The sequence below is a fragment of the Enhydra lutris genome, unplaced genomic scaffold (genome assembly GCF_002288905.1).
Source record: "Enhydra lutris kenyoni isolate GAN:26980312 unplaced genomic scaffold, ASM228890v2 scaffoldscaffold1, whole genome shotgun sequence".
Classification (NCBI taxonomy): Eukaryota; Metazoa; Chordata; class Mammalia; order Carnivora; family Mustelidae; genus Enhydra; species Enhydra lutris.
Window position 1 is genome coordinate 62,976,778 of NW_019154085.1, and position 24,548 is coordinate 63,001,325.

General features: G+C 35.9%; 1 protein-coding gene across 2 annotated transcripts in view; it reads right to left on the minus strand.

Moving 5' to 3' along the window:
* The window catches only part of LOC111156024 (tetratricopeptide repeat domain 21B), a 77,256-nt gene that overhangs the window by 27,321 nt on the left and 25,387 nt on the right, over positions 1–24,548 (minus strand). For both annotated transcript variants that reach the window (XM_022516990.1, XM_022517764.1), the window contains 10 exons: positions 23,148–23,277; positions 19,909–20,066; positions 18,183–18,407; positions 16,212–16,450; positions 14,737–14,809; positions 13,925–14,035; positions 13,075–13,213; positions 9,072–9,178; positions 1,540–1,728; positions 26–136 (listed from right to left, as the gene is read on the minus strand). In XM_022516990.1, coding sequence (XP_022372698.1) covers positions 26–136; positions 1,540–1,728; positions 9,072–9,178; positions 13,075–13,213; positions 13,925–14,035; positions 14,737–14,809; positions 16,212–16,450; positions 18,183–18,407; positions 19,909–20,066; positions 23,148–23,277 — 1,482 coding nt within the window. The remainder of the gene's footprint in view (positions 1–25; positions 137–1,539; positions 1,729–9,071; positions 9,179–13,074; positions 13,214–13,924; positions 14,036–14,736; positions 14,810–16,211; positions 16,451–18,182; positions 18,408–19,908; positions 20,067–23,147; positions 23,278–24,548) is intronic.

The following is a 24,548-nucleotide window of genomic DNA, read 5'->3' on the forward strand; positions in this document are numbered from 1 at the left end:
CGGCACTGAAGTCGCAGGGACTAACCATGGTGGCGGCCTCATTGTCCTGGTCACTCTGGAGGAGGAGAGCACAGTGTCGCAGGCAGGCCTCAGGATCATCCTGTATCAGGTATAATCGTGCCAGCTCCAACATTATCTACAGAGAAAGCACAAGGTCAGTCAGAAACTGTTTGTAATAAAATGTGAGGAGGAAAATGTCTGGACACAGATTATGCCTTAGTTGACCAAAAGTGATGGCAATAAAAATGCCAAGTCTGAGGAGGCAGGAAAAGTATGGGCATATTCAACTCTACTTTCTCATATATACAGGAAACAGGGGAAAACAAGTAGTAACCTACTCGAAAAGTAGAGAGACATAAAGCATTATGAAAAAAAACACCGGTTTTAAATCAGAGATTAGATTCTAGTCCAGGCTTCTCCATGGTGGGCCCAAGTCCCTGTTATCTCTCTAAACCTGTTTTCTCATTTGAAAAATAAAAAGCCTGGAGCAGATGATTTCTAAGGTATGCTTCAGATTTCACAACTTTCCCTCAGCCACCACTGAACAAGGTACCTGTTTGGTTATGCCTTAAAGGTTACTTTTGCCTTACATCTGAGTTGTATTCATTTAAAAATATTCAATTTAAAACCTTAAATTCTAACATATGGCTGTCTTTTGTTCCACATCATGAAATAATAAGTCAGTCAGAGAAAGACAAATACCATACGCTTTCACTCATATGTGTAATTTAAGAAACAAAACAAGCAAAGGGGAAAAAATGAAGAGATAGAGGCAAACCAAGAAAGACTCTTAACCACAGAGAACACACTGCTGGTTACCAGAGGGGAGGTGGGGGGGGGGGGGGGGGGGAGCGTGACACAGGTGATAGGGATTAAGGAGGATACTTGCTGTGATGAGCCCTGGGTGATATATAGAAGTGTTGACTCACTATATTGTACACCTGTAACTATTATTACCCTGTATGTTAACTGGAATTTAAATTAAAAGAAAAAGGGAAAAAAGAAGTATTTAACCATATATAAGTTTTTTAAATTAATCATCTATCAAGATCTGAGAGAATAGGATTTTAATTTACACAACCAGAGACGTAAAGAAGTTTTCTATAGCAACATTATCCTTACATTTATTCTCATGCTGAACCACTTGAGGTAGGAGATTCAATCTAGTCACTTTTTTTGCACATCTAGCACCAAACAGCAATTGAAATACAGAGGTATACAACTGCAGTTTGGTAAACTGAACTGAATCACCTAGATTCAGATATTCAAGATTGAGACATTGCTTTAAAGTGATTATTAAAACAGAGCTTACAGATTTTATAACAATTTTTCTATAATAATTTTAAAACTCTAACATTATTCATTTAAGGCATCATATAAGGATTCCAAAGAATTTCTACAAACATGTTTATTTAGCTTGTGTTTTTATTTACATTTCTTTTTTTACAAATAAGCTGGTGAGAATTTTATATTTGGGGCAACAATGTAACAGATGACATCTGGAATAAAAGGTGGTGACAATTTTATAAAGGTACTGACCTTATTATCTGTTTCACAATGAACAAGAGCCTCTCTATAAAACTTAATTGCTTTTTCATAGTCTCGCTGAGCAACAGAATGTTTTGCTATCCCTGCACAAATTTCAGCCGCTAAGTGTTTCTGTGCAGGAGCTGCGTCTGGCTGTTCCATCTGAACACGTTTTAGTACCCTAGCTTGTAATTCTCGAGCCTAGAAAAAAATAAGGATAAAAAGGAATTTAAAAAAGAAAGAGAAAATAAATTAAACAATTCCCAATAACCCACATGCAGCATAATTGCACAGATCTATTTAAGCATTATTGGCCCTCACTCTAACAAAGCCTGATCCAAAAAAAATGTCTTAATTGAGGTCTTAAACATGCGTTTGTTTGCAAATGAGCCAGAGTGCACATCTCTTTCCAAATGAAGTATAAAAAAATTAGAGTCTTTTCCCACTGTTATAAGGAGTATATACAGAAAGCTCACGAAGGAGGAAATGCAGCCATGAAAAAAATACCTGAAAAAGAATCTAGATGTAATAAGTGCAAATGTAAAGTGTTTATTAAATTAATAAACTAGTATCTAAAAATTACTAAATCAAATATTGGCAGGTTTCAGAGAGTAAGTACATCCATGTATTGTTGATGGCATACGAATGAGTCCAATCTTCACCCTAGCAAAACATGCTAATTTGATAAAACTAACCAGACTACTGAACTTTGTTGTTCCACTCTTAGGAAGGTATTATGGATATTACTTAGAAAAAAAAAGGAACCATGTTATCTGTTATAAGGAAAAAACAATCTCTGTTCTTTCTTGTAAAAAGAAAAAAAACCAATAGCAACAAATTAGAAAATCAATAGCAACTCAAATGCCTAATGACAGGGAAATGAATAATCAGGTGATGGTATATATGAGGTCCAATGCTATACATAGATACCCAGAAAGAAGGCAGGGGTCTCAAGGTAAGAATGTACTGTAGGCTGCTGAATGGGAAGAGTTATCAGCCTCATCACCTACAGATTTGATTTCTGAAACACTAAGACCTTCCTTTTGTAAGTGACAGAGAAATCCTATGTTTTAGGCCTTCACAACAAAATTTAACTTTGAGCTATAGATAAGCATCCACTAATGCATTCATGCATTCATTTAACAAAGAGTAAATGCCCACCATCTGCCACACATTCTGCTACAACAGGGAGCCCTTCTGGGGACTCCTGTCAAAATGTTGGTTGACAACTGGTATTTGATGAAGATGGTCTAAAGCTGAGTATTCTTTAGAACCATGGGTCATAAAATTAATTTAAGGCGTCATAATAAGCATTCTTTTGGAAATGAAAGAGGAAAGATTAGAAAATAATGGTGTATATAGTAGTAAAGGTTAATACTGTTTCCAGAAATTTTTATTTTTGTTATATTAATGTGTTTTTTTAAGTACAGAAGATATGTGTACATTTGTGTATTTCATGGTTTTTTATATATGTAAATATTGGTGTGTATGGTTTTGCACACAGGTGCACAAACACACACACTCATAGACAAAAAACTCTGCAATAACTGGTCTAAATACAGTGATCATTATCTTTCTGTCTTACAGTAACTTTTATACTTGTGCCAGCTTAATGATTAATTCTGCCTTTTTCCCTTTCAAAAGTATTTTGACTTGAATGATAAACTCTATGATCACCCTAGGTCTAAAAGATATACAGTTCATTCTCTGGATAGTCTAATTTTTATCTTCATCAACTAAATCTCTAAAAAGTCAGGTAAGATCTCATTAGCTTAACTTCCTAGAGAAACACTTTTATAAGTTAGATTTTGTGATGCTTTGCATTTTTCTTTTTTTTTTTTTTTTAAGAGAGTTTATTCATTTGAGAGGGAGAGAGAAAGAGAGCATGCATTGGGGGAGTAGCAGAGGGAGAAGCAGGCTTCCACTGAGCAGGGAGCCCAAATGTGGGACTCAATCCCAGTACCCTGAGACCATGACCTAAGCTAAAGGGAGACGCTTAACTGACTGAGCCACCCAGGTGCCCCTATGCTTTGCATTTTCTTAAAGGTAAATAATCAGGGCAGATTTTTTGAGAAAAAATTGTTTGCATTTATATTAAAGGCATTTCATAAAATATGCTCAATTATTCTAAGTATATACAATGATCGTTATAAAACATTTTCATATAGAATAAAATTCTCTCAAAGAATTGATATCATTCCCTATTTTTTTCCTCGGATTCCAGAAAGACAAGAACTAAATTTAATTATCTGTTATGATAACTATGTTAACCCTGATTGTCAATGCATTTACTTTTCTCTCCGCCTTATTTTGTGAATTCCCTAAAATCCTTGGGTGGAATGAAGTATAAACATCTCACTTCATAGACTTCTTAATTTTTCCTTTCTACCTCAGTAGCTTTATTGTATACATATATATCTTGCTGAAGATCACATTGAAATAAAATATACCAATTAAGTTGGAATATTGGGGTGTCTGGGTGGCTCAGTTGGTTAAGCTTCTGCCTTCAGCTCTGGTCATGATCCCAGGGTCCTAGGATTCCAGGATGCTGATGGAGCACTGCATCAGGCTCTCTGGTCAGCAGGAAGCATGCTTCTCCCTCTGCCTACCTACTGTTCTGCCTACTTGTGTGCTCTCTCTCTGTGTAAAATAAATAAATAACATTTTTAAAAAGCATTTTTATTTTTGTGAGAGAGAGAGAGAGAGAGAGAAAATAAGCGGGTGTAGGGAGGGAGAAGCAGACTCCCCACTGAGCAGGAAGCCTGACACGGGACTCAATCCTAGGACCTTGGGATCATAACCTGAGCCAAAGGGAGATGCTTAACCAACTAAGCCACCCATGAACCTCATAAATAAAATCTTAAAAAAAAAAAAATCAGAGTTTCACATTACTGCTTATATGTTAAATTGTAAGTAACAGAGAAATCCTATGTTTCAGGCTTTCACAATAAAATTTAACTTTGAGCTATAGTAAGCATCCACTAATGCATTTATGCATTCACTTAACAAAGAGTAAATGGACTTATATAGACATAATGGAAAAATCCACACAAATGAATGTTAAGTGAAAGAAGCAAAAATAATCCGTTCATATTATTTAAAACTACATAAAGTTAGAAAGTCATAAAATTGTTAGTGTTTTATGGCACATGGGTTGTTTATATCTGATTTATTTAGATTTTACTTTCACAGGAAAGATGGTTAATTTAATATGCCAAAAAGTGATTTTTTTCCCCATAATTTTTCCTGCAATTAAAAAATTAAAATAATGTATGGTTTTCTTTGAGTCATTCAACTAAAATTTCAAACACCTATCATGACAGACAGATTTTAAGATGACTCCCATGATCCTCACCTCTTGGTCTTCACTCCCTTGTATAATCACCCTGTGTGTGAGGTGTGACCTAGAACTTGCTTATAACCAACAGGATACAGCAAATATGATAGAGCATCACTCCCATGATTACATCACGTAAGACTCTGTCTTGTTAGCAGACTCATTCTACAGCCTTTCTCCCTTACTGGCTTTGAAGAACTAAGTAGTCATATCAGCTGGCCTACCAGGCAAGGAGGTGATAAACCTCTAGAGTGTGGTGACCTCTAGGATCTGTGACAAGCAGCAAACAAGAAGCTGGAGCCCTAAGTCTTACAGCCTTGAGCAAATGAATTCTGCTAATAACCTGTGTAAGCTTGGAAGTAGATCCTCCCCTAGACAAGTCTCTAGATGAGAACCCAGCCCTGGTCACACCTTGACTATCCTGACATGTTGTAGAGGACCCAGCTAAAACATGTCCAGAATATGGAACCATGGAAATTGTGGAAAAAATAAATGTGTGTATTGTTTCCATTGACTAAAATTTGTGGTAATTTGTTACATGGCACAGAAAACTAATGAGGCAAGCATTTGCTAGGGTCACGAAGCATGGGCTTATACTTACATTCACTGAAATTTTAATTTTAGCAGAAAGATAGATAATAAAATAATTACAGCCAATTATGAGGAGTTTTATGGCTGGGAAATACGAGTTCCTACAATAGTACACAATACGAGACCTAACCTAGTCTTGGAGGTGAAGTGAGATTTAAAGAATTACTGGTAGTTACACCCACGTGAGTTTGGGAGTAATAAAGGGGATGGAACGGGAGTACAGGCATTAGGAATTATAGGTAAAGAAAAGAACATAACGGATACTATTGCTTGACCAAAGAATTAGAAGGAAAAATGGTTAGAAAGACAGAGAAAATTTACATCAGGTAAGTTTGTTAAATCATTTTTTTTTTAAATTCTAGAGGGCAGTTTTTTTCTACAGAGCGGTTACTACTACATGTTTATAAGCAATGGAGTAACAAGATCAGGTCTGTCTTTCAGACCAATCATGCTAGTGTTGAGGAGAACTAACTGGAATGAAACAAGATTGGAAAAGATAGGGATCCGTTAGGAGGCTAATGGAGGGGTGTGGGCAAAAGATACGTGGGACAGGGCAAAAGGTGACAGAGATGAAAGACACAGAAAAATGTGGAGTTATTTTAGAAATCTGAAGTTTTTAGAAAGTAGAATTAATAAGACTTGGGGCTTCTCTAATGTAGCAGTTCTGCCACTGCCTAAAATGTTTAGCAACCATGCAAAATACTCTGATGGAACTCCTAAAGTCCTATAATGTGGGCACTGAGCTCAATAAATGGTTCCTGAATAAATAAACTTGAAGTTGCTTTTGAACTGTTAACTCAAGATTTATCTTTTTGGAGATCAGAATGCAGAGAATGTTAACAACTGAGAAGAATTTTATGGCTCTTTAAATTTATTTAAAGAGGATAACCTCCGTGCTATAACATATAAGCTTAAAATTAATTAAATTTGGTTCATTGAGATAGTCTAACCATGTATACTGCTTATTCTCTTCTTAGTGTTGCTTGATATATCCACTCATATAACATAAGGACTCACATAAACAGGGCAGCTGGGACTAGTAATAGTCACAAAAAGGTAAAATAGGCCAAATTCACTTCTAAAATATTTTAAACATCTAAATTTACTGATATTACACTTTCTTTGTAGCTAATGGTAGCTATCCTAGGGTTAGGTATCATTTTCTTACCATGTGATCAGAAAATAGGGATAAAACATACCAACAATTAAGGATAAGATATTAACACTTTAAAGATGACATGTTGCAATGAAATCATAAACTTGGATGGGTATCACAGAAATCTAATGACCCAACCTCAAATCATTCACAACTGGAATAAAAAAAATTGGACATATTGGACAAATTATTGAAATGTTGTTTTACACACACATACACACATATCACTGTTAGCTAAAGCTCAAAGTCAGTTGTTAAGCATCTGCCTTTGGCTCAGGTCATGATCCCAGAGTCCTGGGACTGAACCCCGAAATGGGACCCCTGCTCAGCAGGAAGCCTGCTTCTCCCTCTCCCACTCCCCTTGCTTGTGTTCCCTCTCTCACTTTGTCTCTCTCTGTCAAATAAATGAATAAAATCCTTAAAAAAAATAAAGCTCAAAGTCAAAACATTTGATAAATTATCTGGAGAATGCAGAACTCTTCTGGGCACATGAAAATTAGGTCAAAAGGTGGCAAGTACTATGGTATTCTAGAAAGCATACAGGATTGCTAGTGAAGTACTCTATGTTCTACTTAAGTTCTGAGAAGATGTAGCATAAATCAACTAACAAACCTGACTTAACTGACACATATTGAACTAAGCACTCAATAATGACAGAAACACATTATTTTAAATCCACAAGTTACCTATACCAAAACTGATTATAAAATATAGGACAGAGAGCAAGCTTTAACAAATATCAAAGGACTGAATTGTTCAAAGTAGGTCTTTGACCACAGTAGAATTAAATGAGAAATCAATATCCAAAAGATAACAAGGACTCAAATACAGAGAAACTGGTGATTGCCAGAAGGGAGGCGGTAGAGGGATGAACAAAATGGTGAAATGGATTAAGAGGTACCCCCCCCAAAAAGATAACAAGAAAATCAGAAGTGCCTGGAAATAACCCATTTGTTAAAGAAGCAATCAAAGTGAAAAGGAGGAATATTATGAACTGAGTAATAATAAATTTGTGGGAGGTAGTCAAAGCAATACTTAGAGAAAAATTATCAACTTAAATGAGAAAGAACAGAGAACTAAGGCTAACTAATCTATTACCTAACATACTTTTTCAATAAGCTAGGCAAAGAGCAGCAAACCAAATCCAAAAAAAGTAGAAGAAACTAATTAATGAGATAAACAGAAAACATTTAATGAAGCCAGAAAAGCAAAAGATGGTTCTTTGAAAATATTAAGATATGAAACTCCTGGCATAATTGATCATTAATAGTAGAAGGAAAATAAAATAAAATCACCAATATCAGGCCATAAAAGACGACATTTTTACAGCACTTGCAGACATTCAAAAACAAGAAGATATAAAAAAAAAAAAAAAAACAAAAAAAAACAAGAAGATATAATGAACAAATTTAAGAATACAGCCATTCATGGGACGCCTGGGTGGCTCAGTGGGTTAAGCCGCTGCCTTCGGCTCAGGTCATGATCCCAGCGTCCTGGGATCGAGTCCCGCATGGGGCTCCTTGCTCAGCGGGGAGCCTGCTTCTCCCTCTGCCTCTGCCTGCCACTCTATCTGCTTGTGCTCACTCTCGCGCTCTCTCTCTCTCTGACAAATAAATAAATAAAATCTTAAAAAAAAAAAATACAGCCATTCAAACTAATGTAAGAAGTTTAAAAATGATCAGTCTGAATTCTAAAGATGTTGAATCCACTAATCAAAACCTTCCATCAATGAAGCGTCAAGGTCCAAATGGTTTTAACTCTGAATTGTTCCAAATATTAAAGAAACAACAATAATCTTAGAGATCCAAACACCCTCAGGAACATAGACATACAAATTTTGAACATTAAAATTCATAACAAAGTGACATTTAAGAAATATAAGGGTGGTTTAACATTTGAAAATCAATCAATTTAATACAGTACATTAACAGGGAACGAAAAATAGGAGAAAAGTACCATGATGACCTAGGTAGCTGCAGGGTGCTGCAGATAAAATTTAAGTCATTTATAAAAAAGTCAACAAGCTAGAAATTGAAAAATCATCAAAAACCATCAGGTGCTTAGGAGTACATCCAAGCAAACATGTATAAAACCTCTCCTTAGAAAACCTCAGAATATTAAGAGAAATTAAGGAAGATAAAAACAAAGGAGAAAAAAATGAGTTCACATCCTGCCTATGACCCTAGTCATGTGACTTTACACAAATTATTAAACCAAACTTCCTCAGCTATAAAAGATTTAAAAATATCAACTCGCTCTAATCATTATATTGGTTAGCAATAACACATTTAAGCAGTACAACCCACTGGCATTCAATCATTATTTCTATTTTGGCTTATTTTCTGTTGCAGTTGAGCCAAAATAAATTGTCTTCCTCTTACATGTGGCATATTGCCTTCTGTTCCCACCTCCCACCACACAGCCACTCACACACAGCCACTCACGAGCAATGGCATTTACCTGTTGTAATGAAGTGATTGCATCACCAGGTCTTTCCATTTTACTATAAACTTTTGCTAGAAGAACATGAGAACGTCCATCTTCCATGAGAGCAGACAGTTCATTTACTATGAGAGAAGATAATGGGGAAAAATATTCATTTTAAATGAATGTTTACATTTTTTCCACAAGTTTTAAAACTGGTCTTTAGAAAGAATGGTTTTGAACAACTGAATAAAGTTGAAAAACTTTCAGTCAGTTAACTGAAGGATGGCCAAATTAAAAAAAAAAAAAGATTGAGGATTTTCATCTAGCTGGAAGAAAAGTTAAAGAACTGGATAAGAAAAAGATTTTTCTTACACATACATTAAGAGATAATGTAACAATACACATAAAATTTTCAATGTTCATTTTTAAGTCTGTAAACATCTTTACTGAAGTTATTAAAAAATAATATAGACTAGTTGCTATGGGGTAATTGAGAAGATAACTGCTGTTTTAAAATGATAGATACTTGAGGGGCGCCTGGGTGGCTCAGTGGGTTAAAACAATAGATACTTGATAAGCAATGAAATATGGTCTTTAAGAGCACCGACTTTGATGGCAATCTGTCTGGTTTCAAATCGAGGCCTTCTCACTTACTAGCTATATAACCTTGAACGAGGTACTTATCCAGTTTGTGGTTCTCTTTCATCTGTACAATAGTGGAAGTAATAGTACCTATCTCATAGGGTTGTTATAAAATTTAAAAAGTTTTTAAGTTATGAAATAAGTTCGCATATGCAATTAAAGTAGTCTAGTACCTGGCAAGTACTATTTAAATACTTGGTATTATTATTTTGTGATTTAAGAGCAATAAAAGAACCCTAGATAAGTAACGAAACTATGTTTCTTCCACTATCAAGTGTATGGTCTGTGCCACATATGTATCAAAGTGGTTTATATACATAGTTTCTTTAAAATCTCAACCTGAGGGGCAGGTTTTATTATTGGCACCTCCCAGGTAAGAGAAACTGTGAGATGGCTGTCACAATGGGTCAGAGGAGCAATGCTGCACACATGAGAAGGGACCCATACCCCACTGTGAAGACTTCGGCTTAACTCTGAGGGAAATGGGAGACAGCAGTGAGCTTGAGCAGACAAGAGCAGACCTACTCTGTTTAAAGGGCTCGATGCTGCTGCTACAGAAGGGGTGTGGGGCTGAGAACGGAACAGGGAGACCAGCTGGAAGGTGACCACCATAATCCACTTGAGACAATGAAGGTTTGTACAAGGGGGCAGCTGTGGAACTAGTGACACGGAGTGGGGTTCTGAATATATTCAGAAGGTAGAATCAACAGGATTTCCTACAGTCAGGGACAAGGGTGATGGCTAGGATTTGGGCTCTCAGCAATGGCTAAGAGGGATAAAGTTGTTGTTGAGATGAAGAAGGCTGCATGCGGAACAGATGTGAGGAGGCAGACAGGAATTCCGGCTGACAAGCCAAGTTCAAGATGCTTAGAACCCAGGTGCTCCTTTGGCTAGATGAAGGTGGGTATGTCAAGCGACTACATTGCTAACTTAAAGATGGAGATAATTATAGTCCTCTCAAAAACAAATGTGGACATTAATGACATAATATATAATGAAATGCTCAACAAATATTACATGAAAGCATTTATATTACCTAAATGTAATAAACTTAACACCCTTACAAGTAGAACACACTACTTGAATTTCCTTTCACAGCCTTTTCAAAAATGCATATGCACATGTAAGGCCATCTGTAGTGTTTCAACCAAGGTCTGACAGACCCATGTAAATATTTTTATGGAAATAAATAACACTTTATATAGTAAATGCATCCCAAATTAGAAGAATTTTAACACCAATTTCATCAAAGCTAAATTAAAATACCGTTTTGAAAATACTAGAAAACTTAAAGAGTTGGGCTGACCTTATCACATATCTCAAGACATTTACAGTGGATAGGGACATTGGCAAAAGCAAAATACCTCAGGGCAAGAAAAGGAAGATTCCCAGAATCAGTCATACATATAAGTTTATTATACGGCAAAGGTGGCATCTCAGTAAAATGCACTGAAATAAAACTGTTCTCCATTTGGGAAACTATATAGTAAAACTGTATGTGGATTAAAAACTGTATATGGATTATTCCAGAAAAATATTTTTACAATGTTAGGATGAGGGAAGTATTTCTGAGCATGACAGGAAATTCAGGACTCAAAAAAAGAAAAGGCTGATATATATAATAATTAAATATTCTATTTGAGGAAATGACAAATTCAACTGAAAAAACAGAAAAGGGGATAGGCTGGGAGAAAACATCTGCAAATGAGTAACAGGTTAACTGGTAATGTACCAGAGGTTCAGGGTCAAAGACAAAGGACATGAATAAACATCCTGGAAGAAAATGTGATCTACAGACAAAAAATGATGCCTAGCCTTATCAATCATCCAAGAACTGCAAACTGATGTGTTTTCTCCCTCCCCTAATTAATCTACACAATGATGGGACATTTTTGGCCTTAAGAAAGAGCCATGGGGCGTGACTCAATTCCAGGAAGCACACAGAGGTATGTAAACAAGGACCCAGTTTCAGTACTGTCTCCAACTTTTCTTCAATCTAAAATGTCTATCCAGTAGGGGGCCCATCAAATATATTACAATATTAACATATAGTAGAATGCTCTACCTATGCTAAAGAAAATAAAGAAGAGCTACATTTACGAACATGGAGTTGGCTACTGAGTGAAAAATGCCTACTACAGATGTGCAGTATAATATGATCCCATTTTGGTAGGAAAAATATGGTATGTGATTATGTGCGAGAGAGACAGGCCTGGTGGGGACACTAATTAGGATGATACTCAAGGTAAATTTGTTTTCTCTGAAGAGCAGGACAACACAACTTGCATTCACTTCTGTAATCTTTAAATTTTGGCGATGAGTAAGCTATAGATTTTAATTTAAAATAAAGATAATTGAAAAGGAAATTTGTACAAACTTCTAAAAAGGCAATTAATAGTATCCAGTTACATTTTCAATACATGTAGTTTTTTGGGGAGTCGGGGGAGGAAGCAAAGAGTTGATTTGAGATCACACTGTCAGTATCCTCTCTGTGAACTCAACATATCCACCGTGCTTCCTCAGAGATGGAACCTGATTGGTGAGCTGGAGTTAATATGAATGACAATAGGTAACCAATACAACAGATATGGGTCATTTCTTGGATCACAGGAGAAAGCTACCAAATTTGTAATTTGGCCAGTTTCCATACCATATCACATTTAGAAGCAAGTGTATATCAAAGAATGAGGTACAAGGATATTTACTGTAACAGTTTATTAATATCAAAAGAATGGAAAACCAACCAAATGCCCAATAATTGAAGGAAAGTTTAAAAAAAAAACACAAAAACAAAAAACTATGGCGTTATAGAATATTATGATGATGACATTAAAATTAGATGAATGTACTAACATCAAACTATATCTGGCACATGCTGTCCATGAAAAAAATTACAGGAGAGGAAAAACAACCCATTTGAAAAGAAAAATTATGCTTATTTTACTTATATATTTACATATATACTAAAACACAAAAATGGTTACCTCTATGGAGGTAGTTTAAGAACAAGGCAAGTAGAATTCACAGAAGAATTTGGGACTTACACATCTTTTAGAGCGCTGGATTTAAAAAAAAAAAAAAAAACTTAAAAGAGTAAAGATTATAAAAGTGTTTACTTTATGAATAAAAACATCAGATGTAGTTGTAATTTAAAGGAAACTCCCTTTGTATCATTTGGAAAGTACAGTATCTTTCTATAACACAATTGGCTGTTTGATAAAACTGCTATTATTCAAGTATCTTATTTTAGTAGAGTGACATGCTCATAAATGAATAATCAATGTCACATATATAATATTGAGAATACAAATAAACATTTATATAATATAAAAATAAAGCAGATCAGATATATCGGGTAAGGTACTTTTTTTTCAAATCAGAAAGACTTTCATACCGGGTTCATGAGCTAGAGCATGTTGAAGAACTTTTTCTGCTTTGTCATACCATTTCAATTTTAATAAAAGCTCAGCCAGGTCATAGCAAAGATAATTTTGTTGTCCACTTTTCAGAGCGGCTTCATAGTAAGTGATTGCCTAAACAAAATGCATTTCAGTTAGGAAAATAAGGCAATGAGATGGTATTAAGCATAGATATTTATATATTACAGACTTAAGCATATAAAAACTAGAAATAACCCAGGAGAAGCTTAGGCATATACCTGCCTATCAGTTAAATATGCCATTTTTCTTAGACAGTCAAACATTAGACAAGGCAACTAGCATTTCTTATGAAAAGCAGCTAACGAAAGGTGCTTGGTGAAACAGTTTTTACCAGTTTCAGTCCGGAGGCCAGTGAGCTTTAGTGAATGCAAATACTCTGCTAGTGGTTTTATGTTCAGTAGTTACCAGGAATAGAACAAGAATATAACAACTAAAGGAAAATCCATTATCCCTACTGGAGCTGCAGGGGGGGAGCATACAGCTTACCAAAACTGGTTCAACAGAAAGGACATCTGTTAGGCTTTGTTATATAATGAAAAAGATGCAACCGCAGCAACTTCATCATAATTGGTGGGTTGCAGGGTTTAGGGTGTAAGATGAAGCCAGAATCAACTTTAGGGCCCAGCCTTTGCAAAATGCAGCGACAAAGAGACACTGAGCAAATCTTTAACATAAATTCCAGTTTGTGAATACAAATTTGGAGTTTACAGCCATCAAGATACAAACAGTGCCTGTTAAAGACTTTTCACAGAGCAGGGTTTGAAATAACCCAATAGACATATTTCAAACATATAAAGTACCTACCTTCGAATAGTTGTGAGTTTTGACAAGCGCTTTCCCAATTTTGCTTGCTAGCGTTCCATCTTTGGGATTCTGATTTAATGCTTGCTCATAAGCTACAATGGCTTCTTCGGGCTAATGTTGGCAGATACAAAAAAAAAAAGCAATGAATAAACAGCTTAGCTGGATCCCATTAAAGGGCAACATTTCTATAATTAAAGCTCTACACTTACAGTATTCACTCAGTAAGACAACTAAAGCACATATTTAAGTCTAGAAACCTTAACTACTTCAGAGAGGTGACCGTCACTAGTGTTAGGTGTAACTTATCAGTAAACACCATTTTGGCCAGTAGCTCTCTTCATTATTCCACTTAAAAGGGACTCTTAAGGGGCGCCTGGGTGGCTCAGTGGGTTAAGCCTCTGCCTTCGGCTCAGGTCATGATCTCAGGGTCCTGGGATCGAGCCCCGCATCGGGCTCTCTGCTCAGAAGTGAGCCTGCTTCCTCCTCTCTCTGCCTGCCTCTCTGCCTACTTGTGATCTCTCTCTCTCTCTGTCAAATAAATAAATAAAATCAAAAAAAAAAAAAAAAGAAAAAAAAGGGACTCTTAATTTGCTTCTGGTACCATCTCTGTTTCAAATGACAGTGTTGAATTACTGGATCCCAATATGAAAACAACTTTATTATAATGGTTCTCTCTTTTTTGTTTTGATGACTGGATAGTCAAATATTAAATAACATTTAAAAATTCCTTTTAGGAGACTATGAAGCTAATCACAAAAGAGTTTTACCATTTTTTTTTTTAAATCTGAGTTCAGTAGCATCAGAAACTTTACCTCCTGTATATTCATGTAAGCATCACCAAGGAGAAGAAAAGAACGAGGGCTGGGCATTCTCTCAGCAATTTCTCTAGAAATTAGACCAATTCTATTTAGTATACTGAATACAAATATCTCCCTCTAAACAAACTAAATAAAAGGTAAGCTCACTTATTTCAATTAACCAAGAGCCTTCAGAGGACCTTGGACATTTCCAACAGTGTAACACTGCAAAAGAAAAAACAACCCACCCATACCCACACCCAGACTGTTTATGCTAGATCAACTTTCTTTTTTCATTCCATCTTTCCCTTTTCTGAAGTGTAGGTAGCAAGAGTACTGGTAGACTGTAAACATCTCAATTCTCACTCTACAGAAATAGGTTTTATTATCTCTAATTCTGAAATGATGTGTGAGTGGAGGCACAAAAATATCATGGGATGCTATTGCAACGTCTGGTTTCTCATTCATTTGGTCCAAAAGCTATGGTTTTGGGAAGTGTAATTTTATAGATGCTGCTGAAGAATTGAAGTCTACAACTAACGTGTCAGAACTGCCTGAAACAAAGCCTGTGCCTTTGACTACACTATCACAGAGCATCCAAAACAACATGACCCTGTTTTAAAATGTTTTCCTATCACGAGGTGACAGTTAGTGCTGATCTTTTGGAAATGCCACAGAAAATATGATTTAGAACCTCCAGTTCATCCATCTATACGTGGGATGCCGCTCAGTTTCTTTGAGTCACTCAGCACCTACAAAGAACCTGAGCAGTGTTCCAAGTTTGGATATTTACACACTACAGATGAACCAAAGACTGAATTCATCAACATGTTGCTATGTTCTCAACAGATAAACATGCTGATTCTCTCTTACATAAAGTGTGTGCTTGTATGTTTATCTTTCTGTTTGGGGAGAAAGGTAAGAGCAACCCGTGTGTGTGTGTGTGTGTGTGTGTATGTCCATGTGTACAGACGGGCACGCAGGTGAATGTGCGTATCCCTAGTAACCCCTAAGGGCACCAACATATGACATAACTTTTAAAGTCCCTGCCCTTTCACCAAGGAGAATTTGTAATCCGCACCTGAGTGTGGTACATACTAAGCCATAATTTTCTATTGCTAGAGCTATTACGCTGAGCATTAAAGATGGCCTGGAATTGTTACATTACACAGCTTTCTTTAGCTATTAGAATGCAAGTAACTGTTGCTTTTGCCCCTCCCAAACAGGAAGACTGAAGATCTAGAAATCACATAATGAAGGAGGACAGCTAAGAATCTAGAGTAAGCCGCAGGCTGAAATAATCATAATCACTATGGTTTATGTCTTAGGGATAATGAATTGCTTGGTTAGCGTGATTGTGGTTGGTAGCTGAACGTGTTATGGAAAGGGTCTATACTATAAAGCACTTAAAAGAAAGAAAAAAAGAAATTTGGGGATTAATTTTAAGAAGTAAGTGTGTCAAAATACAATGGGTTGAGATAATCATTTACCTGTAACAAGTAATATATAACATTTTCTCTTTTCTGTGCTTCAGATAAATATCTGCCATTTTCTCCTTGACCTCTATGAAATAAGGCTGCTCAGCTGTGACATTTCTAAGCATACTTAAAGCCCGCTCCATGTCTCCTTGGGCCAGGGCCAGGTCTGCGTTAGCAATGGTAACACGTAATTCTTCAGATGTCCCAGAAAATTCATGAATGGCATCTTGTAAAACTTTTGCTGCCTCATGCTGTAAAGATGAAGTTAAAATAACAGTCTTTCAAAATGTTAAACAAATTACATTAGAAATGAAGATTTTCTCCTAATCCAGAATGAGCAATAAATGCTAGCACAGTTAGGATCTTCAGGAAATATTGACAGATTTTTGAAAAGTACAAAAATTTAAAACTAAACTCAGAGACCAAATTCAAAATATCTGTTAGCTGAAAAGTGTTTTCTTTTTTTTTCTTTTAAAGATTTTATTTATTTATTCATGAGAGACACAGAGAGGCAGAGGAAGAGGAAGAAGCAGGCTCCCCAAGGAGCAGAGAGCCCAATGTGGGACTCAATCCCAGGACCCAGGATCACAACCCCAGCCAAAGGCAGATGCTTAACTATCTGAGCTACCCAGGTGCCCTGAAAAGTGTTTTCATGACTGGGACAATGGCGGCTGCTTCACGAGAGCTGCTGCTACTGCTAAAATTTAATAAGCATTTACTTTGCATTCAGCATTATATTCACGCATTTAATTCTCAGAGAAATCCTCTGATGTAGCTATCATTATGCCCACCTTACAGTAAGGAAACTGAAATTTGGAGAGTTAAGAAGTTAACAAATGACAGACTCAGAACCCAAACTCAGGCAGCCTGACCCCAGAGCCTAAACTCTTAGCCATGCTCATTACAGCCTCCTTGATGGGATCCAGTCCACGATCCTCCCTTGTACCAAATGGCTCTTCATTAACTAACAGACTACTTTATTGCCTATGCCAGGACCTAATTTCTGCTATGCCTCAGCTGAATACATTACCCCAGTTCCAAATCCGTACCTCAATGAATCTAAAATGTCACTTATTTTAGGATTCATCTCAACTTTAGAGATTATAAGACATTCTGATTTCAGAAATGTTAACAAGTGAAAAAGAAATAGTGCATTTTAGAATCAACTATCTATGGTAGAATTGGTTCTCCTTAAATATATATTAAGGCTAATATATTAGGAAATAGAAATTATTTTGAGATTTGGCAAGTTATCTAGACACAGCCTTCTTAATTTCCACTAAAATATGAAAATAATTGATGAGCAACTGTTGTAATCTGAAAACCAGATATAAATGATGTTAAGTTCCTCATTTTCTACAAGGCTTTGACTCTTCTCTCAAAAGTGCAGGCTTGCTTGCTTTCTATTTATTATTATATGTATTATTTTAAGTATTTGATTTTATGATCATCCTACGAATTTACCAAAGCTGTATATATCAAGTAGTTCTTTTGTTTTCTCAACTATTAGAATTTGAGGTTGGTACTTTTATTTGCTTTTAGTAGTACCTGTGTGTGCACAGACGTGTGTGTGCGTGTGTGTAACTCCTTTCAGGAGTCCAAAGAATGATAACCATGTAATATTATTACCTTTCACAGTAGCCAAGGTCATCGAACATTATATTACTATATTCATTACATTACATTAATATGTTTCATGGTACATAGTAATTTATGTTATTACTCATATAATATTATACATATATTACTATTTTGCCTGGCAGCTAATGAAAGTACAGTGATACCTGAGGTCATCCAGGTGCAAATTATGTTTAACCTCAGGGGCTTGCAAAAGGACATGATTTGGTTCAAAGTAATAAAAATAAATTTTCTAAATTTGACCACTTGAGCAAGGAAATAATTTCAGCTTTTTCATTTCCTACTAATACATATACTTGTCTAACCAAGTTCAGAGCTGAACCACTGAATTAAAACTTGACTTACCTGTTCTCCATTTAAGCGGTGAACCTCTACCAACTCAAGAAAGATTGATAAACGATGGTTTGCATCGACTTCGGTTTTTTTGTATTTTGATTTTGAGGAAGCTCCAATTCTCCTCATTCCTGGTAAACTCATTGCCATATGTAGAGTTTTAATAGCTTCTGCTATTTCTCCCATTTTCTTTTGAGACTGAGCTTTTATCAAATGGTATAAAGGGTATTCTCTCACCTGAAAAAAACAGTATTCAGAAATACTTCCTTGGAGTGCTTACACTGCCAACACATAATTTACAATCCACCAGTCTACATGTGATTGTATACATGAGGTCTATTTCTGTCCTTTTGTTAACTTTTTGATCATCTATTGTGTTAAATCAGGTTCAGGCAACCTGCCACTACTTAGCATCCTCCTGGGTGACAAACAAGGGGATTATGGGCTTTTACCATGATAAAAGAAAAAATACAAAAAAAAAAAAAAAAAAAAAAAAAGCTTGCAGGGCTAGCAAATATATTCTAGGAAATTTAGTTTTCAGAAAAGGAATATACCTTATCCAGACTTCTAGTATGGATATCAAGTCATTAGATTTCTAGAAACACAGTTTTTTCCCTTTTATTCTGTAATTTTAAGATTAAAAATCTCAGAACACGTCAGTCAAACTTGGTTTTAAACTTTGATACTACTCTGAAACACACAGTTATTAAGTTTCTATCTTTATTTGGGGTACCAAACGTGTATACAGACAATATAAGAAAATGACAAAAAGATCAAAGGTGGATTCAAAGGCAGGAGATGATCCAGAATGAGGTGATGGGGCAGCCACCTAATGTCTAGAAAGGTTCCAATCATCCTTAAGGCTATGGCTGTGAGCCTGAGCTAGGCACCCCATTTTCCGGTAGGCTCTGCGTGAATACTCGTGCTTCTGCTCTTCTTTCAGAGATTTCGATTCATTGGGACCAGGTACTGACACTACGGTGGTAATGCATCACTAGGCTTGAGAACTACTGACCTAAGAAGCGAGGACTGTCTTCTGCAAATCCTGACTTCTCCAGTCCACTGAAGTCTCCTCACATAACAGGGTTCAAGACCCTGTGAACCAAAGCAAAAGTCTGAGGAGCTCCTCCATGACTCCAGGTAGTTCAGGAAGCACCTGAACCTATGATTTTCCCTAATGCTTAGGGATATGGGATGTAACACAGAATATCTTGGGATAAAAGTCCAGTGTGTCTATATCCTCAAACCACATAAAAATTTTCAAAATGACTAGGTGTTCTTTGATGATGACTCTCAAAAGTTATTAAAACCCACAATCCAGGAAAGAAACAAGCAATAAAATAGAATTCTTACACATAAAAACATCTGGCATAATGCTCTGTAGTTTACAATTACTTTTATATGCATCCATTACTACACTTAATGCCCACTATAACTGTAGGGTGTTATTATATGAGTTTTACAGAGAAGAAAACAGGTTCAGAGAGAGAAAAGTGGGAAAACCAGACACTGACCCCCAGGTCTTCTGTCTCCAAGTCCATATAGGTTTTTAATTACACCACAGCTACCTCTACTTTTTCTCCCACTGCTTGTAAATCCAAACTTTTTTCCATTAAAAATTTATTAGCAAAACATTACAGGCCAAAAAAAAAAAAAAAAATACAATACAATATGTCACCACTTGCTAAAGGTTCAAAGAGGGTGGTATGTTTTATCCACCTGAATTTGGAATACTTACCTTAAAATTATAGCTCAGACAAAGTTCAAGTGACTGAGAACACAATTTGAATTTTTCCTGAGACAAATAAACCTGAGCCATCAGGAGATGAGCATCTGCATAAGAAGGGTTGTGTTCTAGGCAATGCTGCAGGTTATTATAAGCTGCTTCAATGTCACCTTGTAAGAGAAACAAAGCATTATAATTCAAATGGTTAAGAGACAGAGATGTGAGAGAGAGGAGGGACACAAGTAGTTTATGGATCATTCCATGCCCACCTGCCCCAGGTAGCCCCTTTCTAGTCTTCATGAAATAATATTCCTGTACGTCAGGCCAGCCATAAGGAGCAAACCAGGGAAAGCTGTGAAAAGATCAGAGTCAAACACCACTGCTACTTCTGAGAGGACTAGAAATGTACCTTTATCTATTTTCCTGATCAAAAAACTTTTTACTTAAAATTTCATTACAGTAAGTTTTGCAAAACCCAGATATTTAAATAGCTAGAATTCTGTACTGTCACTTACATTAAAAAAGGGTATATAGTCTTATAATCATCCTTGGCCAGAAATTTTACCACTGTATATAAAATAACAGAAAAAGCATAGGGATATATTCCAGACATTCAGAAATCGGAGACAGTGATTTAATATGCCTTTAAATGCCAAGTGTAACAGCCAATGTTTAGGACACACATCCTCTGTATATCTGGGAGTCTTAGATGGAAGAAATGATCAAAATTAAAATGACAGGAATGGTGGAATCTGTTAGGCTTGGGCTGGTAGATGGGGTAGAAAGAGGCTCTTCAGAGAAGGAAGAGTATAAACTCCAGGTTCTAGAAAAACTTTCTAGTGATGTAACCCACAGCAATCTGCCTATACCCATCTCACTGACTGGTGTTAAGTAGGTAGAGGAGCCCAGCTCCCCATTCAACTTTGCTAGGAGCACTGGGGAAGAACAGACCCTGAATTACTCTCTGTTCCATCTTACTCCTTAACCTCACCTGATACCTCAACAGACCAATCGAGGCTTACAGTTAGAGCTTCCAGTTCCCAAAGGCCCAACCTACCAATGACACAATCCATCTAAATAGAAAACAATTTCTTAGAGACAGAGGATTAATAAGCAAGTAACGGGTTGAGGCTGCATAATAACATACTGAACACAGTAACAAAATGTGTCAATCAACCAGCAAACATAATAAATAATATTGGACTATTTGTTGTGATATACGCGAATACTTGAGAACTGAACAGGCAGAGAAGGAAATAGGAAATGGGAAGGTTAAGTATAATAAACTGGTGTGCGAATTACCACTCCCATGTTCTTTAAGGAGGAAAAGGATTAAGGAGATAACCCGGAGGTTACTGCTAAGGGGGAAAGCACACAGGAAAAGAACCGGGGTTTACAAATAAGAAACTGAAGAACATGAAGACTGTGCGAATGACTGAGATCAGAATCTTTGTTTTTCTTTTAAGAGTGATGGGGGGAAAGATGCGTGGTCAGTACTTAGAAGGTCACTAAATATTTAAAAATGAGAAATGGGTCATCAGTGTTGCAGAAAATAGCCATATAAACGAAGAACCCAACAATATCACACTTTTATCTAAGAGCAGCCCAATTTCCCTTAAGTGAAAAATGAAAGACACTTCTGTCCTGCATGTATGTCTTTGCTAAAGTCCTATGTAAAACAGAATTTGGCTGGCCTTTGTCCCAGGTTCCTGGGAGAGAGTCTTAAAATCTTGGAATTTCCTGAGTGAGAGGAGTATCTTTGTTGAGGTTGGCTTTGATCATTTATGTAAGTAAGAACTTACATTATGTAAGTAAGAAGATGAACAGTAAGCCCTAGATAGCTTATGTTAAGAATATGACTCATGATGAGCCATGCCAGAAAGACCAACCACGGAGAGGACTGGGGCTCTGAACTACATGTTATCTACCTGAATGGGGGAGCAGAACCCTGGAGACTGAGTTCAATCACATGCCCAATGATTCAGTCATGCCTATATAATGAAACTCTAATAAAAACTCTAAACTTGGGGTGAGCTGCCCTGGTTGTTAATGCTATGTACTGTCATATACATACGTGTTGGAATGTCGATGTATACTGACTCTATAGACAGTGAACAATGGCAGCTTCACATCTGGAACCTTCCCAGGCCTTCACCCTGTGCATCTCTCCCTTTCCATGGTTTGGTTTAGTATCCTTTTGCTATACTAAAACTCTAATCATGAGTCTAGCAATATCCTGAATTCTAGGAGACATTCTAGTGAATCTGAACCTGAGGAGTCATAGAAACCCCAAATTCGTAGCCAGCTAGACAGAAGCTCAGGTGGCTTTGGCAAACCCAGAACTTGTGGCTTCTGTCTGTGCCCTTAACCTGGGAAGTCTGGTCCAACTCTGAGTAGTTCTGGGGTTAGAAGTCATTGTACTTGGCAATTTATAAGGACACTGCTATTTGGACATATGGCAGCACTATTTCAAATGATTTAAGGCTGCTGTTTTCAAAAATGGGGTCATATGAGACTTTCATTTCTAGAGACTTTGGCAATTAAGAATTACTACGTTATGGCTGATTTTTATCAATTTTCAAAATAATAAATGTCTAAAAAATATAACAGAACTCAAAGTCCCAGTTTAACTACTTAGTAGATAATAGCATTTGAACTGAGAGCAAAGTAGAAATACCATGTCACTCAACAGAACTTAACCAGAAGAAGTTATTACAGAGCCACTTTTTACATCTAGAATATTTTAGAGATACAAGCTTTTGAGATCATCTATTTTTTTTTAACAGTTAAAACTGAGGTCCAAAAAATTAGCAAAATCAATCTTCTCTCTCCATTATATGTAAGAAATAATTGTTTAGGATAATACCTTTAGGTTGGTTTCTAAACCTTATGATTTTATAAATTTTATTTACTTTGCATGGCATTCATCTAGAAAAGATACATAAATATAAGTCCCAAAGGTTGGTCTACTATGTCTACTATGTATATATTACGTATATATGTATATATATATTATGACTATATTATGTATAATCATATTCACTTGAACAACAAAAGTTTATTGTAATTTTTAAAGAATTAAATAGTGAATATTATACAATTTTATTTTGGATTAAAATTACTTATTTGTGCACAAGTAAAACGCATCTATGTGACTATTCTCCATATAAGTGGCGTACTTAGTTTATTTACCCTTGATTTTGTCAACATCAGAATAAAAAAGTTATTTTAAGTTTTTAAGTATATTCTACCTGATAAATATTTCACTTTTGCTATTAGGAAGACAGCTTGCAGAAGGCCTGGTACAGTTCTTACTATAGTCTCCAGGATTGAGGTACAACGTCTGAGAAGTGGAGAAATAGGTTGCCCAGGACTTGCAGGCTAAATAAAACAAATTAGCATATCATTTTATAAGTTTACTTTAATATTTAGTTAAAAATGAACATACATATTAAACTTCAGTATAACTAGAAAAACTATATATTTTTCCAAAATTTCTGTTATTCTGATTTTGCATATCTTTACCATAATGTGATTAATACTAATTTATGTCCCTGGGATCTATGAACAGACCATACAAATAATGGCTTTTATTCAGTAGAATGGTTATGAAATTATTACACAATTAACAGATTTGATAACATGAAAGGAGTGTATTTGTTCAAAAAACTGTGAAGGAAAGATATTCAAAGGAAAGATAACTGAAAGGCAGAATTTCTTGCTGGAATTGAGAGTCGAGGCAATGTGAATTCTAATTCTTGATCTGCCTGGTGATTTATTCAGTTCGGTAACTTGCATTGCCCCCTACAGTACTGTATGATCAGTTTCTGAAAATTCTCTTTTTTTTCCTAGTAGAAATCAGAAGGTAGAACACACTCATGTGTACTACACCAAATGTCTCATACCTTCACATTTTCTGCTGGCATGCTGAAGGTCCTCAAAGGTTTTTTTTAGTTTCTCACTTTATTAATATGCAGTGAATATGATAACAAAAACAGTACTAGAACATTTATTGTTTTAATGGCTGTCTACCCAACCGACTTTTATCCAATGGTTACTCACAAGCTACAAGTGTGATATTAGAATTTAAATGTCAAATGTTCACTCTCTCTGTTTTCCCCTACTAATTCTGCGTCCTTTATTTGAAAAATAATCTTCCCCATCATCCCCCTATACCCTGCAAATATATATTCCTGGCTAGAGTATGGTCTCTTACTGACAATCACTTCTACCCTGAGATGTTGTTACTGACAAGAAAGTGCCATATCTCCTTGCTACCTTGCAGCACAAAAAAAAGGGTGAAAAATTTCAAAAAGAATTTCAAAATATGACCATTGGTGCCTAGAATACCTCAACTTATTTAAATTTCTACAGCACTTATGATCTGTGTAATAAAATTTAGCATTCTGTATCATCTTATACAATCCCATCATAGTTTTGTATTTTGTTTTGCTTCTTTTATATGGCTAGGGTCTTACCTGTCTTGAAGACTGGAATTTCACACATTTTCAAACAGTAATGAATACAGAGTAAATTCTTTAAACATATTTTTTCACTTGAAAACAGTGAAAGTATAGGTGATATAGTGAGGTTAAGGTTCTTTGCCATCTGCTAAGAATTATTTATTGACAAAATTATTTCTTAGAGAACCA